This window comes from Panthera tigris, chromosome A1, assembly GCF_018350195.1.
Source record: "Panthera tigris isolate Pti1 chromosome A1, P.tigris_Pti1_mat1.1, whole genome shotgun sequence".
In the NCBI taxonomy this organism is placed as follows: domain Eukaryota; kingdom Metazoa; phylum Chordata; class Mammalia; order Carnivora; family Felidae; genus Panthera; species Panthera tigris.
Window position 1 is genome coordinate 197,579,530 of NC_056660.1, and position 18,459 is coordinate 197,597,988.

The 18,459-nt window shown below is 41.9% G+C and overlaps 1 protein-coding gene across 1 annotated transcript in view; it reads right to left on the reverse strand.

The window, feature by feature from the left end:
* Positions 1–10,642: 10,642 nt before the first annotated feature.
* Positions 10,643–18,459, reverse strand: part of SNX18 (sorting nexin 18) — a 29,638-nt gene continuing 21,821 nt past the window's right edge. The window contains exon 2 of the mRNA XM_007076657.2: positions 10,643–13,369. Within this exon, the coding sequence (XP_007076719.2) occupies positions 13,116–13,369 (254 nt within the window). The 3' untranslated portion in view covers positions 10,643–13,115. The remainder of the gene's footprint in view (positions 13,370–18,459) is intronic.

An 18,459-nucleotide genomic window follows, 5' to 3' on the forward strand; every position in this document is an offset into this window, starting at 1 on the left:
TTTGTTTAGTTTTCAAATTCTGTAGTACTAATTGATTTTTAACAGCAGGACTCGCAAAGATTTAAAACATTAAACTATTCAGAACTGGCTAGGGTGAAAAGAAATAGGGGCTCAAATACAGTGCTAGTAGACATGTAAGCCTTTAAGAGGGCAATTCAAAACTTTTTGTAACTCCCTCCCCTCCCCTTAACTCTGCAAGTTAATTTCTAGTTAGTTTATTCCACAGAGATGGTCGTACAAATGTTCACAGATATATGACTGCGGTAAACTGAACAATGGTCCCCGAGAAATGGCTACATCCTAATCCCCAGAACCTGAGAAATTGTGAATATGTCATGTTCATGACAGGGGGTAATAAACACTGCAGGTAGAAATAAGGTTGCTAATCAGCCGACCTTAATATAAGGCGCTGCTGGACTATACCAGGTGGTCCTAGTACTTAAATGTGTATTTAAATGTGGATGAAGAAGGCAGAAGAGTCCACGTAGGAGTGATTCAATGTTCGTGTGAAAAGACTCAGCCAACATTTGCTGGTCTTTAAGACAGAAGGGAGCCAGAGGCCAGAGGGGATATAGCAGCTTTTAGAAGCTAAAAAAGGCAAGAGAAAGGATTATCCCCAAGAGCCTCCAAAGACAAAGGCAGCCCAGCTAACACCTTGATCTTAGCTCAGTGAGATCAGCTTTGGATTTCTGACCTCCAGAACTGGAAGGCTATAAATTTGTGTCGCTTTAAGTCACCAGGTTTGCGATAATTTGTTACAGCAACAATGACCAATACAATGACTATAGATCTTCCGAGTAACATCATTGTGACAAAATTTGTAAGCAACCCAAAGCCCATCAATAAAATCCAAATAAAATATTGTGTCATTACTGTGGATGCCTTTTAGCAAAGAGACAACTACTTGAGGTAACCTCTCTCCCTGGTTTTGGCAAGTGCTTGCTAATCAGTTTAAAATAAAAGAGAGGGGAAATAGAGCAAAGAATTCAGTTAATAAATGGCCCTGCTTGTAAATGCACAGCAAATATAACACAACACTGAGATGATAGTACCTTTGGGTCACGCAGTCTTATCTCATCCTTACAATAAATCTATAAATATGCCAAGCACTGTGCTAACCATGGGAAAGTACAGAGAAAAGAAGCTGACTGAGTAGAGAAGGGGGAGAAGCAGGCAAGAGAATTCTATTAAATGCAAGAAATGCCAAGGCAGAGGAAAGTATGGGCACCTCGGGAGCACAGGGAGGCGTACCTAACTAAGTCAGGGTGGTAGGTGGGACAGGGAGAGCTGCCAGGAGGAGGAAATGCCTGAACCCAGTCCCATTGGACTGGGAGCGGGAGTCAGCCAGACAAAGAAGACTTGGAAGGCCTTACTGGCAGTGGAAACAGCTTACAAAAGGCTAGCTGGCATGATGTCCCGTGTGGTGTGTGGGTGGGGTGGCACAGGAGAAAACCAGTAAACTCGAAAACGCTACACAAAGACGTTTACAGAATTAGCTGTTTTGCATTCTCTGAACCTCAGTTTCCACGACTTCATAATGGAATCATAAAACCTTCCTTGCAGGAAAGGATTCAGGGATCTGCCCAGAGTCTTGGGGCCAGAATAGGAAGAGCTGGCTCGTGGGGGTCCCTGCCCCACACTCTTTCCTCCAGGCCACGGCTGCTCCCAGGACAAGTCCCTCTGCCCAGGCAGGCTGGAACCATTTCCGGTTCTCTAAAGCCTCAATGGATAAAAAAATGAAAGCCATTTTGTGGTATATTTTAATCATTTATATTTAACAGATCACTGCTCTTAACACATACAAAATACAATGAAATAAAATTGTGTTATTCAAATGGATGACAGACTAAAATTATACTAATTCATAGTTCATTGCAGGCCATGTGTTCTGGTAATGGAACATTTAAATTTATATAATGAATGTTTTCTTCTTTCAATCCCTTCACTGATTGTCTCTGACTCTCCATAAAACCTCATTTAGAGAGAATCTTTGAGCGCCTTGGAGAATGAGAAGCCTAAGCAGCCTGCCAGTGCTAGGCCCTGTTTATACTGCCTTTAGGAAAGAAAGTAAAATTGTGCATCAGAATTAATGGCGGGGGGGGGGGGGGGGGGGGGAAGGGTGCAAGATAGGGGGTGGCAGAGTGGAGGGCTTTTAAAATATACTAAAGCCTGTGCCCCACTCTCTAGATTCTGATTCAGTTGGTTTAGAGTGTGGCCCAGACACCTTTAATAGTTTTGGAAGTTCCCCAGGTGATGCTCATGTGAAGCCAGGGCGGAAAAATACCATAGCTGAATGTAGGTGAGACTGACAAAGGAATCCTTTAAAGTTTTATCAACTCATTTGCGGGTATTTGTTAAGAGATAAACAATGGGAAAAAAATAGATGAGCAAAAGGAAGTTTCAATAAAAAGTCTCATGGAGGACAGACAATGGTACAGGCAGAGGAACCCTGGCCAGCAGGCAGAACACAAGGCACAATGGAGGCCCAACCACAAAGAGCAATAGACCAGATGTTTGCACATTAAGAGAGTGAGAAGGAATCCAGAAGAACTGGGAAGTCTGTTAAAGTTTGCCCATTCAGTCTGCAGATGTCATGTGGCAGCATCGTGACCAGGTTGTGATGAGGTCCCCGGGGTGGATAGAGAGGCAACCACTGGGCCCTCAACCCCTGTGTTGGAGGTACCAGCGCTGGGCAGAAGGAGCCACTATGGCAACCAGGCAGACATAACTGCACTGAGAAAAGAAAAGATCCTCAGACCCTGACCAGGATGGCCAATCTACAGCTGAAATATGGGTAATGTGGCCCTAGAACCGTAGAAGTCAATTTTCTGTGTCAGACTTTTCTAGTCAGGCTACCATACCTCGGAGGCAGTGATGAGGTGGCCCCTAAGAACTTAAGAGTATTCTTAGAGCCGAGTTATAAAATTAATATTTAATAATCGGAAGAATCACTCTAAGGAGAACAAATGGCTCTTAAATCAGACCAAGATAGATCATTAAACTATAAAGTAGGAAGTTTTCCACCAAAAGGGCAGTCATCAGCCATGGAGGCACAGAAAACAAAAGAAGACACTGTTCTTAGGCTTGCTAAGTTCTACACTGGGCACACGGTTCCCTGGTCAAGGCACTCAATTCGACTGTCCTCAGTCTCCACTGCTTCCACTTTAGTGTGGGCCCCCATCATGTCTGGATTATCATGAAGTCTCCTAACTGGTCTTCCTGTTTCTGCTTTAGCTGCCTCCATAGATCATCCAAAGTGACCCTGTCACACATGAGGTAAATCATGGTTTTTTTCTGCTAAAACCCCCCAGGAGCTCCCCATCTCAGAAAAGAAGCCAGAGTCCTCACAACAGCCTCCATGTATAACCTTCTATGACCTGGATCCTCCCCACCTCTGGGATTCATCTCTTCCTGCTCAGCCCTGTACCCACCACCACCTCTCCCCTCTACCCCCATTCCACAGTACCTCCCTGATGGGCTTCTAACATGCCAGTTATGCTCTCCTGCCTCAGGTCCTTTGCACTTGCTGCTGGTGTTCCAGAATGTTCTTCCCCTAGGTATCCACATGGCTCAACTCTCGAGTCCTTCTGGTCTTTACCTCAGGTTAGAAGCCTATCCTGGCCACTTAAAATAATAAATTCTCCCACTGCTCACTACCCACACCTCCCCTCCCCACTTTATTTTTTCCCATGTCACTTATCACCACCTATATATTACATATTTCACTACTTTGATTATTATTGGATTTCCTTTACTGGAATGTAAATACATGAAGGCAGGGATCTGGGTTGGTTTTGTTCACTGCTGTATTCCTAGTGTCTAGACCAATGCCTGGAAATTAGGAATTCAATCGATATTTGTTGACAAATGAACAAGTTAATCGAGCCAAGTGTCTGGGGTATCTCTGCTGTGCCGGTGGCTTCATCAAGCTTTTGAAGCAAAACGACTCAAACGTGAGTTGATGTTGGGTAACTACCTTTTCCACAGCAACCTCTCGATGCTTTCCCATAAGGTAAGGCAGGAGAAAATATGCTGGTCAGAAGACATGGGGTCTGGTCCCACTCAAGGGTTCTGCACTGAAGGAGTAAGAGAACCAGCATGAAATTTATTAGTTTTTCGTCTCACTCAGGGCTTCAGGCTCCACAAACAGCTTTGATGGTGGTGAATCCCCGGTCTCGACCTGTAAGATGCCCCAGCCATCTGCTCAGAGGCCAGCTTTCCTCATGATTCGTGGGGCTCAGCTTGCGCTTTTCTTTCAACTCGCCCAGTTGTGTTGAGGGAGAGCAATCAGCAGTAACCTGGCATACAGGGATTTGACACTCAAAACAACAGTCCTTCACAACTGGCTGGGTAGGGCGTGATGTGCGGTCACGTGCCACGTCGCCGAGGCGCGGATTTGAGTCCGGCAGGCTGGGGCACCGAAGCAGGCCCACAGCTGAACAAAGCCGGCACTGTGGCCCGGCTGTTGTCTCCTCCTGTGGCCGACTCCTCTGGCCGCTGGAAGTGTAACAGAGGTCTGTCTGTGGAAAACTGCCCTCATGAGCAGCCCACCGCCGGTGCTGATGGTGCAAACGCGGAGGGCTAGCATTTTGGCATTTCGTTTCCTTCTTAAGATGTGGTCGGTGTCATTCAAAAACCTGGTGAGTCAAGAAGATCGTCTGTTCTCCAGACCATAGTTTTTCGGTCTTCTCGGCCTGTGCCTAGCACCTCCCAGGAAGGAGGAAGTCAGGAACAGGGCTTGTCTTCAAGGGGACTACCACACCGCCTCCTTGGTGCTCCAGCACGTCACCCTGTATTCTCAAGTAGGTTGTACAGTGGTTGATAACACACGTCGCGGAGTCAGGTGCCCCTGGAGTCAGGAGGCCCGGGTCCAAATCCCAGCTGTGCCCCTCTCTGGCTGTGTGACCATTCTGTAATGTCTATAAGCCTGTCTCCTTGTGGGTAAAGTGGTTTTGCAAGAGAGTTCCCTAGATCAAATAATGCAGGTAATGGCAGGTAACAGAACCAAACCTGGCACATGATGAACACTTAATGTCTAAGCGGTAGGAAGAAGAAGTAGATCTCAGCCCAGGACCTATGCGTACTTAGCTGCTACGTGCCAGCACCAAAGTGACAGGGGTGTAGACAGGGGATCAGACACTGGGGTTGGAACACGGTGGAAGGCTTCGCAGGACAGGGGGTGAGATGAGGGGCTCTGATCTCGAAAAGAACAGCCCGCCCCACGGACAACAACAGACTATGGTTTCCCAGACTATCTCTCCCTGTACAGTCTACACGTTCTCCTGAACAGCACACATCCTAACGCTGCGGCATTTCAACAGGGAATAACACAATGAAGACTGACTTGGCCGTAACTGTGGGTCCACTGCCCGTACAAGACTGATCCTTCTATGCTTGTACAATTTGCTTCCAGGTCTGCAGGCGTTTACAACTTTTTTTTTTTTTTTTTTTTGCTAATGCCTCTGTCAATTTTAAAATTTATCTTTAGTTATTTATAATCCAATTTTTATTTTTTAAATGGAAAATACATTCATTCAAATTCAAAAGATAACGAAGGTATACAAGAAAAATCTTCTGCCTACCTTTGTCCCCCAAACCATCTAGTTCCCAGATCTCAAAGCAAACAACATTACCTTGTTACCAACTGTTTCCATCTACTGACAGAAACAATCTATGAGTACATAAACAAATATATTTATTTTCTCTTTAAGTTTATTTATTTGAGAGAGAAAGAGTGCATGCAGGGGAGGGGCAGAGAGAGAGGGAACGAGGGAATCCCAAGCAGGCTCCATACCATCAGCACAGAGCCGGGCTCAAACTCACAAACTGTGAGATCATGACCTGAGCCCAAATCAAGAGTCGGACACAACCAACTGAGCCATCCAGGAGCCCCTATTTTCTCTTTTACTCAAGGTATAGCCTATAAAATATTGTTCTGCTTTTTTTTCTTGAAAAAATTCCATATTGGTATATAAAGAGCCTTCTTGTCTTTTTTTTTTAAACAACTGACACCTACAGCTTTTAATTCTTCAGATAACTATGCAATTTATCATGAAATCACCTGTCAGCATGAGTACCTAAAAGGCCAAATTTCCTTTTTCGTGGATCTCAGAATAGGAGCCATTAAAAAGCAACATTTTTCAAGAAAGCCCTATTTCTGGGATTACAGGTTTCACTCTCCCTGTAAATACTTTGGTTCAGATGAAGAACATAAGCCCGTGGACTTGTCAGCGTCCCCCAGGTGCAGCTGGGGGAAGATGTGGCTGGCCCCTGCTAACTCCAGTTGGCTCACAAAGCAGTTCACAAAGGGACCAGGTGATAAAGAATGATCAAAACTAGACTCGGGATGCCAACATATTACACTGAAACACCATCGGTTTTAGGCTGAATCTAATTTGCTACATCCTAACCTGTTCTCCTTTTTTTTTTTTTTTTCAAGATTTTTCTCCCCAAGGGAACCATTCTGAATCAAAAACAAAAATTGTATTTTCTAAAACTGCTAGGTTGAACAAAAGCAGAACCAAGTGGCCTGATCAAACTGGGTCTAGGCCAGTATTTTATTTGATTCAGGGCATGGTTACTTCAACAGCCACCCAGAGGCATTAAATTCAACTTCCCAGACTGAATGCATTGACCATCATTTAGAAATGTCTGTCAGGGGCATGAGGTCAGGGCTGAGATACTAAACACTGAGCATGCTGCCCTCAGAGTCCTAGGCGTAAAGTTCTTATTTTTAAGGTGTGAAAGCAGCAGGCGTCAGTATAATCGCGATTCATCTGGTGAACAAAAACAGAATTCTGAGCTGTCCCCGGCAGATATTTCTGGTAAGAGCTACAGGACAACTTTCTAAACCTACTGGTAGTTAGCTCTTTGGGACCAAGTGGACAGCGGTATTGAAAAGAGGTTCCCTCTGGAGAGCTGAGCTCCTCACCACCCTAACAGGAGGAATTTGAGGAGTCTGGAAATTGGTGAAGTAGGCTTCTAGGCGGAATATGCCAGGACGCTGTACGAGGGTTCTGGGAGCAGGAACCCGGAGAGGGGTCTGGACCTGGGGCCGGGCTGCATGGGGCAGAGCGAGCCAAAGCAGGTAGAAGGTGGAAGAGCTGTGCCGAAGGCAGGATCTCCTACCTGAGAGCCACGTGTGGATTCCTCAGTTCTCCACAGCAGAGCTGATATGGCTAATGGCTAAAATTCTAACGGCTAAAATCCATCTTACCCCTTCTCACATCCTCACGGAGGATCTTTATTGTTCTTACACTTGGCATGCCTTGGGCTCAGGGATTTTTATTTGTCACTCAATTCTCACAAGATTTCTGTGAAGGGGATACTATATCCCACTGCAGATAGAAAACGGTCACAGAGAGATTAAGTGACTAGCTCAAGGTCACACAGTGTCTGGGAACGTGGCTATCGTCATTAAGTACCTACTTGTAGAATTTTTGTCACTTCCCATGTTTGTTATTTAAAAAGGGAGTACTGAGAAGTGGTTGAGGACTTCACATACTTGTTAATCTGATACTCTCAATAATTTGATAAAGTCTAAGTAGGCCTATCCTACCCTTGAGGAAACTGAGGCTCAGAGGCGAGTTGGGTAAGCTGAGGTCTTTCAGAGTGGAGAAGCTAGGCTGTGACCCCTGGCATCGCCTCTCTTACTGTAATGCTGGGTCAACTTCCCCACTATGCTTGCAGATAAGTCCACTGACTCAGCAGTTATGAAGCCCTAAGAGACGTTTCCTGGAGCAACTGAAAAGTTAAACCTCTATTCAAATAAGGTCTGATGCATCGGGGCCCTCAAAGTTAGAGAGCATTTCCAGATAGGCTTATGGGGCTCACAGAAACAGAACACCATGTTTTCTAAGTCCTTTTGAAGGGAGCTTCACAATTGGAGCTCGGGACAATTGGCCTCGTCCTAGGCAGACTTCTGGCACAAATTCACCCGAGGAAGTTAAACTGTTCTCAACCCACGTAGGCCCCTATAGCAGTTTTGGAAGCTCCATCTCTGCCACAGGCATGATGGGATTGAGACATTCTGGGAATAAAGCCAAGCGGGGAACTTGTGATCCCTAGAAAGGCTGTAGACATGACCCAATCCCAGATTCACTGCCTCCCCCTCCCCCCCCCCCCCCCCCCCCCCCAAGCTCAGACGCCTGGGACAGAGGTAGATACTTGGCTGGTTTCTCCAGGTTTCCTGCTCCTAGGTCCCTAGCATAGCATCCTTCTGTACTCTGCCCAGAAGTCTATTCCATCACTTCCCAGGCCTTCCTGCATGCAGCATTCTGCTGCTGCTACTTGTGACCAAGCGGAACTTGCCACAGCTAACTGTGACCCTGACCAACTGGAACTAAACATTTGACATTAGTTCCTATGGTTCTGCCAAGGCCATTTTTATGGCAACTGAAACCTGTTTATGTTTGCACAGAGGTGGAGTTAGAGAGAGGGGAAACCATTGGGTTTTGGTTCCTTTTCTTCTCTCCCTTAATATCACTAGGGAAACATTAATACCTTGCCTGCTTCCCCCATTGAGACAGAGCAGAGCGGCGCATCGACAGCCAGGGACGCAGTGACAGGACCACAGACTCTCATCTTTCCCAACAGAAATGACTGCAAAAAGGAGACTTTCTAAGCCTCCCTTTGCGCCTTCGAGCCCGGGACACAAAGAGCAGAATCCCTGTCAGTCCAGCAGTGGGTGGGGACCTGGGAAAGTGTTGGGGTTCCTGAAAAGCAGGGAAATGGCATCCAATGTAATCCAGTTTAAATTAGCATTGGCTTAAGCCAGATCCCCATCTGACTCTCGGCTCCATCACTCAGTTGATGTAATCTTGGGCAAAAGATACGAGGTATCTCTGATCCTTTTCATTAATCTATGAACAGGAGATGGAATCTCCAGGTTTATTGTGAGGACTACCAGATGAAGTCCATATTGAGAGGTCCCAACCATTTCCTTTCTTCCCTCACACACACTTGCAGAGAACCCATCCCACCACCAATCCCACAGGTGATTTGTCCAGCTTGGGTCAGGTGTCCCCCACTGGCCTAAGGAACCCAAATAGATGTCTGGGCCATTTTAGACATACTGGAAGATACTGAGAAAGCCAAGCCACGGGAAGGGAAAAAAAGAATAAAACAGACTCATAAAGAAAAGAAGTTGACAGATTACAAACCCCGCATAGAATGCAAGCTTAGTTCCAGAGGGGACTTTGGCCTCATGTGGGATTCACCAGGTCCCTGTACTCATCCATGATCCTTTATATCTTGAATTAGGATGGTTTGAGCTGGCCTCTTTCTGGAAACCAACACAACAGACCCCAGGAGAGACTGTGTGAATTACTTTACTCACGCACTTATTAGGTATGTGTCAGACTCACAGTCACTATTATTTCAAAATGATTCACTCACCGTTTACTGCTATGTGCTTAATAGTTACATAAGATACTAACAGAAGCAGACCCAGTGGGACGACAGGGATGGCTTATGGTTTTAAACTAGTCAAACTAGCTAGTTTCACAAACATTTTCTATGACGGGCACAGATGGAAGCTTAAGACCATGAACACACTCTTCTATTTTTCTGTGTAAGTCTTTCACATTAAGTAAACGCCTCCTTAACTACTGGAGAAAAGATAATTATAATATTCCACTGAAGCTGAGAAATAAAGCAAACTTTGTTTATTTCATTAAAAGATAAGGACTGATCTGTACTAATCATAACATTTTGAAGGAAAAAAAATGTTCGACACTTTTAGTCTATAAATAACTAATACCCTAATTTTTACTTCTTCTGTTAGCCAAAGAGAAGGCTGCAAATGAGAAAACTGGATAATGCTTATTGATTTAAAAGTACCAGACATGGTAATTTGTTTCTGAGGAACTGAAGACCTAAGTGGAAAAAAAAAAAATGCCTATAGCAACGAGCTTGGTAAAGAATGACATTTAAAGGTTGACACATAAATTTTACATGCTTGACTTGACAGACTACATTTTTCAAGTCCTTAATTATGAGAACAGCAGCAAAACTTAAGACAATTAAAAACCAGCACTGACGAATCTGCTGTGTTGTTACAAATACACGTAGGACATCTGTGTCAGTGAAGCCCAAAAAACGAATCTATTCTCAATGACAGGAAAACCTCAGATTGCGAGTAACTCATTCTGCGAGTGTTTCACAAGACAAGCAAACATTCCTAATAAACTTTAACTTGATAAACGAGTGATGTCTTGCAATATGAGTAGTCCGTGATGCTGAACAACACATGCTCACCACTGAGTCAATGGTTCTTGAAATTTGCTTTGATATACAAGTGCTTTGGATTACAAGCATATTTCTGGAATGAATCCTGCTCGTAAACCAAGGTTTAACTGTACTGCTCTATTTAAGCCAAAGGGCATGGACTCTTGTTTCACTTTCAAACGTGTTCCCTCGTTCTGGGTTTACACTGTACCTTTAGGTACAACAGACTGGGCGAATAATGGGGGTTGTATATAATGCACGGCTGCAAAACCAGTCTCACTGGATGACAATTACAGCACATCAACAAGTCCGTCTGTGTTTAGAATAGCAAAACCAGCTCAGGCGGACACCCTCATGTCATAAATACATCACGTATCAAAATTATAAATTATAGAAATAAAGACAAATAATGGCATGAAGGGCATGATAGTTTATTTTTTAAAAAATTGTACCACACTGATCATAATGACCAGCATACACATTATGATGGCTTTTCTCTTGGGTATTAACATTGCAGTATTTTTGTATACTGAAATGTTTCAATAGGACCAAGAACGTTAGAGAAATAAAGATCTTAGATGAAAATGAACACTAATAACTCTGATGTCCTACCCCACAGAATTCATTTAAACCCCTTATAAATCAGTGGCATTATAATGTTATGTAGTTATGAAGAACAAAAGTTCTCTTCTAAGCAGGCAGCATGAACTTATACCTCCTTGTACTTTGATTTTTAGTTTTTATAATTTAAGCTATGTCCACCCTGGCTAAAGCACAATCATAACAAGACACCTCAGATAATTTCCATGCTACCACTGCACATCTTTAGTGATTTTACTTAAAAAAAAAAAAAAAAAAAAAAAAAAAAATCAAACCACCATCAAAATAAAGAGGCAAATAAAACTGATTTTCAAATAATTTGAAAAGCATAGTGCTTATCTGTCCGATACAGACTCAAATTTAAATTAAATGCTATAATTATAATCTCCAAACTTCTGCAATAAAATTAACATAGATATATGGGTTTTTTTTTTATAGAACTATATTTTGCAATCAACAAGATAAAGTTAACTTTTTAGAGAACGATATATTTGGTTACAATTCCACAATTCCACGTATCTGTAATAGAAACAAAGCCACATGATGTTAAATCTGGCTCTAAGTTACCTAAGGTATAAAAATTTGATCAAAATTACAACACTCTGATCTTAAAAATTCAACCCATATGAGATTTTTTTTTTAGAATAAGTGTGCTTTGAGTAATTATTTCAATAACCGTTTCTTTTTTGAGTGTCTGAAAACTGACCCTGTCTTTTTTAATCAGTGTGACTCACCAATATTTCAAATTGACCTCTTTACTTCTGTGTTACCATTTCAATATCCAGGGATTTGTGAGGCAGCATAAGTTTGACTTCATAAAAACAGTAGATACTTTGACCTTTCAGTGACACTTTTTCAATCTGTAAACTCAAGAATCACATTATTTATAGCTCAGCAACTATAAAAACATGGAGATTTTGGCATTTGAAGCCAGAATCTCTTTGTGCTTTTTAAATTAAGCTGCTTTTGAATCTTTTTGGTATTTATCAGCCATTCATATTTCCCTTATAATAATAGAAGAATATATTTAAAATAATTTTTAAGGTTAAATGTCCTGGGGGCTTACAATATGAAAAAAAAAAAAACAATTTTTTTTTTCCTTCAGCATTTGGAATAGTAGTAATTATTTCTGGTCCCTCCTTAGATCAACCAACGCTACTTTCAATCACGTATAACACTGAATTTTACAGACATCCCTGAAAAGTTTTTGATTAAGTAAACGAGTGAATCACAGTGGAGTCTCAATCAGTTAACAGTGTAGATCATTAAAAAAAATAATAACACACACACACACACACTGAATATTAAAATCTTCAAGATAAAAAAAAAAAAAAAGAAAGAAAAAGAAAAGAAAACCCTCTTAAGAATTAAACCAGGTATGTGTCATCACTGATTCTGTGCTTGTGTCCCCAACTGATTAGACTCCTCCTTCTCTGTGTTATAAGACATGTTGGTTTCGATCTCCACGCCAAGTTTCTAGGACACTTGCGTGAAGAGGCTATGCTACTACAGCATCTAAGGAACAGAGTGGCACCATTTTATTCCCTAATAGACTTCATATTCCAAGATGAGCATCAGGTCTCCCTCGGTTGCCCTCACCAGCGTGTGTCGGGAGACAAAACTTGCCAGGCAAACTGATGACAGCTGACCGCCCACCCCGCCCCCAGCGCCAATATGAGGTTACCAACAGGTTTGTCATTGTATGCACTGGCCTTTCACTCTTTCAATCAAGAAAAGTTGTGGTTACTTACCAAAAAAAAAAAAAAAAAAAAAAAAAAAAAAAAAAAAGGGAGGGGGTGGAGAAATGAAAAACCAAGAGTTTAAAGGCACAAAGTCGCATAGCTGCTCTAGTTGGAGTTTGTAAACAGAGAATAGGTTGAATTTAGGTAATCCCAATCTATGAGAGTAAAAAGGCATCCGCAGCAGGCTTGTATCCAGCCAGCTTCTTTGAGACCCTTCATGGGTTTTGAGGTCTACAAAGTATGCACTAAAATACCCATACTTCAAAAAGCAATAAGGCAAATAGTATAATCATTATTCCAAAAGTTACAATGGTAGTGTAGGCATACATAGTATAATTTAGTTACAATGTGTGGTACTGTTTCTATTATATAACCATATTAACTGTTTCTTTCCTACGTAATTATATATTCAGCAGAGCTTCAGTTGAACACAAAACCATCCTTGTACCACCACTGATAGTTGGCAATAGCTCTTTGATAGCAGTTTTTATTCTGCTGTAGAAATATCCTTGAACTGAAAAAAGTCCACAACCCAATGTCCAGTCATTAAACACTATCATATTTGTGAAGAGCTTCTTCCAACTTCTGTGTCACTTTTTGGAAAAATATTATTTGCTGTTGTAAGAAATGCTGCATCTGTGATTTAAAGTCTCTTACTCGAATTTGATGGAAGTGGTGAATTTCAGCCAAAGTGGCAAAAGAAATAGTGTTACAGCGATCTTGAATGCCATCAGCCTTTTGGACCTCCATCTTCCCTTCTTCCACGTGTCGCCTACTCTCCTTTACTTTGGTAAGAGCTCCTGTAGTTAAAAAAAAAAAAAAAAATTTAATTAAATATATATATATACACACACATACACATATCCTAACAACATAGCTACATAGCAAACAGACTCCTGCATTATAAATACTCGCCTACACTATTTCAAGCCTTTTGGAACTTAAAGGGATGAGTGTTATTACTTATTAAAAACAAAGGAACCCGATAGGGTTACTGAAAACACCACCGTTGCTGCAATTTCACTTCTCAAAACTAGCACCTGCCATTGACCAAGTACCTATAACAGGTTTCATCTCTTCCAGGGAGAGATACTATACGGAACAGATAATAAACTGCAAGTAATGGTCTCTAAAAATACAAACCAAGAAACTGCGATTTTCATTTAAGAGAAAGGGTGTGACACCATTGCACACAAATATATTAAGAAAGCTATCTATAAACACAATGCCCCACAGAAGATGCAAATCTGCTTCCTCAGAAAGTCTCACTGAAGAGATACCGTATAAGACCCTAGAACCACACTCTGAAACTTGTTAGTGCCAACTTGGGTTGTATTTTAGAAATTATTCATGTCATGAAGGGGACTTGGAAATGCGGACAGTGTACAACTGGAGGCCACCCTCACTGGGGCTGGCCAAACCTGTGTCTCATTGGCAATGAGGGGGCCATTCGGTGTTCTATCAGGAGACCCACACCTGGAGCATAAGGCCTGTGAAGTAAGAATTTGCCACCTTTTCTTCAGGACTGTAAGGACCAATGAGTTTTGAGTCTGCCCTAATGATGATCTGGGAATGAAGCCAGAGGTGTCATAGCCTCTTGTCAAGAAATGTCACCAGAGGAGCACCTGGGTGGCTCAGTCAGTTGAGCATCCGACTTTGGCTCAGGTCATGATCTCACCGTTAGTGAGTTCAAGCCCCGTACTGGGCTCTGTGCTGACAGCTCAGAGCCTGGAGCCTGCTTCAGATTCTGTGTCTCCCTCTCTCTCTGTCCCTCTGCCACTTGTGCTCTCTCTCTCTCTCAAAAATAAACATTAAAAAAATTAAAATTAAAAAAAAAAAAAAAAAAAAAAAAAAGGAAATGTCACCAGAGTATGTACAAGGGAGAAGGAAGGGGACGATCACTCTGGCAGGTGCCACGTGAAGACACAAAAAGCCAAGGATATTTAGGGGTAGGAAACAAAGGACTTTCATGGGTTCTTGGGAAAGAATGATGATCAAGTTCAAATCATTTGCTCATGGCCACCTCAGGAATTCAGCCTTCCTGGCTCCATCTAGCACTTATTCTACTAAACCATGACGAAGGATGAGAGAGAAACCTCTAGCACACCTGGCTGGGCAGTCTTCACCATGATGACACCAAGGGGACAAAAGAAGGGAGCCTGTTTAGGAGGAGGTGGGAAAGCTGAGGAATTCCGTTTCAGAAATATTCAGTTTTCGCTAAGGATGAAATACACAAGGGGAAGAGCCCTGTTTCTAAACTTCTTCAAATCTCCTAAATAATACAGAGTTAAACCTAGCATTACATAAAACCCTTGGAAGGTAAATAGTGTGTTTGTTTTGGGGGGAATTTTTTGACACAGCTCAAAGACCTGAGAAATTAAAACCCACCAACAAGTGTCACACATACATATGCAGGTATGTGTATACATTTTCATTTATTTATTTTACACAAGGTCTTTAAGTGAAAAGCAGTAGAGACCCCACTTAACCCCATGGCAGAGACGAGGGGTCTCCTCTGTAGAGAGAAGTCATGGGCATTAACACGGCTTCAATTCCACCTGACCAATTCCACCAGGAAGCCGTCCCTTTAAAGTGTGGCACTTTTCACTCTTCTGCCGTTGCCCCCTGGCAGGGGAGCAAAGCCATAAAATCCGCCTGCTTGTCATTTATATCAAAGAGAAAGACCTCCTCCCCATAAAAGAGAAAGAAATCATTTTTCATAGCAAATTTATCTTTCTTGTATGTGTCCATCTCTCACAAGTTACATACAAAAACTGAAGTTGAAAAGACCAGTAAAGCATAATGAGACAGAATTAAAGGAAACATTTTTTAACAAGACGACTGAGAATATGAAATTATAAAATGCATGTTTAAAATGGCAAAGAGAGAGAGAGAGAAAAAACAGGAAGTTAAGAGAAAAGTCTCAGGTAATTTGACTATTTTATGATGATTCCACTCGCAGGTGCCCAAGCCCACTGGGCACACACCAAGGACATGCAGCATCCTACCCTGTGCCTCTGTGACATGTCTGTGCACATGCTGCCACACTGGTAATATACTCCAAGGATCACTCGTTCTAGTCATCAGAGCCTGTAGAGTACAGCCCTGCATACGGGGGCTCCGAAGCCTGGCCCAGAGCTGGGTGAATGTCCAACTCTAAATGACAACCATATTCTTAGAAACTACCCCCATGATACGGCACTGCACATCATGCATCTCTAAAAACCAACTTAAAAGGGAATGAGTCTCAGGTGTTTGCAATTTATCACACGGGCATACATTTTCAAAATTCCTGGACCCAACAGCAAGTATTAAATCTTGCTGAGGCCTAAGGACCTTTTGCCATTTAACACCTTTAAGTGTTTTAAGTGTACATCCTGAAAGAGCCAACGGGAATTTAAGACTCATTTTTCTCCCAATTATCAGTTTAGTAAGTCACACAAATGTTCCTACCTTCAAGTCCCAAAAGGCTCAGCCCTGGGGCAAGGATTTGATTTAACAAATGTTTATGAAGGACCTGATGTCTACAGAGCACATTGCTAAAACAGAGAGATTCAAACATTTCAGCATCAAGTCCCTGCCCTCCCTCCCTTCCTTCTCAAGGAAGCCACCTGGCAAAGCCCACGGAGGACAGGCACACAACCAGGACATGAAGTGAAACAGGACCACAAAGTATGTAATTCTGCGTGGGAGTTAAATATGTCTTTCTCAAGATAACATGTGAAATCGTGTCACGAGGGAAAATGCTCAGAGGGCCTACTACATGCCAGGCACTGTGCTGAGGACAAGGTTGGGCATGGGAAGTTGGCAGGAAAACAGGTATATAAAAACAATAAATAGTAGCTTCCCAAACCAGTAAATAATATATGCTAAGCATTATTCTAAAATTTGTATGGAACCACAAAAGACTCCAAATAGCCAAAGCAATCTTGAAAAAGAAGAACAAAGCTGGATATATCACAATCCCAGATTTCAAGACATACTAAAGCTGTAGTAATCAAAAGAGTCTGGTACTGGCATAAAAATATTCACATAGGTCAAAAGAACAGAATAGAGTCCAGAAATAAACTCACATTTTTATGGCTAATTAATCTATCACAAAGGAGGCAAGAATTTACAATGGAAAAAAGACAATAGTGTTGGGAAAACTAGACACCAAAACAATGAAACTGGACCACTTTCTTATAGCATAAACAAAAATAAACTCAAAATGGATTAAAGACCTAAATGTGAGACATGAAACCATAAAATTCCTAGGGAAAAAAAAAAACACAGGCAGTAATTTCTTTGACATCTGTCGAAAAATTTTCTAGATATGTCTTCTCTAGCAAGGGAAACAAAAGCAAAATTAAACTGTGACTATACCAAAATAAAAAGTTTTTGCACAGCAAAGGAAACCATCAACACAAAAAAACAACCTCCTGAATGAGATAAAATACTTGCAAATGATATATCTGATAAGGGGTTAATATCCAAAATATATAAAGAACTTCTACAACTCAACACCAAAAAATTAAATAATCCAATTAAAAATGGGCAGAGGACCTAAACATTTTCCCAAAGAAGACATGTAGATGTCCAACAGACACATGAAAAGATGCTCAACATCACTAATCATCAGGGGAAATGCAAATTAAAATCACAATGAAATATCACTTTATCTGTCAGAATGGCTAAAACCAAAAACACAAGAAAAAACAAGTATTGGGAAGGATGTGATGAAAAGGGAACCCTTTTCTTGGTAGGAATGCAAGGTAGGAACCTTGGTGGAATGCAAATTGGTGTAGCTACTGTTGAAAATAGTATGGAGGCCCCTCAAAAAATTAAAAATAGAATTACCATATGAGCCAGTAATTCTACTACTGGGTATTTGCCCAAAGAAAATGAATACACTAATTTGAAAAGATATATGCACCCTTATGTTTACTGCAGTATTATTTACAATGGCCAAGATATGGAAGCAACCCAAGTGCCCTCAAGAGAAGAATGGATTAAAAAGATGTCTGTCTCTCTCTCTCTCTCTCTCTCTCTCTCTCTCTCTCTCACACACACACACACACACACACACAGAGGAATATTACTCAGCCATAAAAAAAATGAAATCTTGCCATCTGCAATAATATGGATGAAGAAGGTATAATGCTAAGTGAAATAAGTCAGAGAGACACAAATACCGTATGCCTTCACTCATACATGGAATTTAAGAAACAAAACAAAGGGAAAAAAGAGACAAACAAAACAGCCTCTCAAATACAAAGAACAAACTGATGGTTACCAGAGGGGAGGTGGATGGTGAGGATGGTGGAACAGGTGAAGGGGATCAAGAGTACACTTATCTTGATGAGCACTCAGTAATTGTAGTGATGAGCACTACAGAATTCTGAATCTCTACGTTGTACACCTGACACTAATGTAACACTGTATATTAATTTTATTTGTATAAAAAATATATATAGGGCATCTGAGTGGCTCAACTGGTTGAGCAACTATTAATTTCGGCTCAGGTCATAATCTCAGGTCTCGGGATCGAGCTCCCTGTGGGGCTCTGCACTGAGCATGAAGCCTGCTTGGGATTCTCTCTCTCTCTCCCTCTGCCCCTCTTCCCCTAGGCACTTCTCATATACTATCACTAACCCTACTGCAATTTTACAACAGACATTACTCTTATTTTCACAAGGAAACTGAAGAAGCTACTCCACCTCTTTGAGCATCAAATTTGCCAGGTAACCAGGTAAGATATGGAGATGGGATGTGAATGCACGATTGACTTCAAAGTAAACACTATTTAGAAATATTTAGAAAAGAAATTAAAGCCTGAATGGGCAAAAAAGCCAGGTGGACCTAGGTGAGCAGGGTGCTGGGGGATAAAAGCTGGGCAGGTGAGGATCAG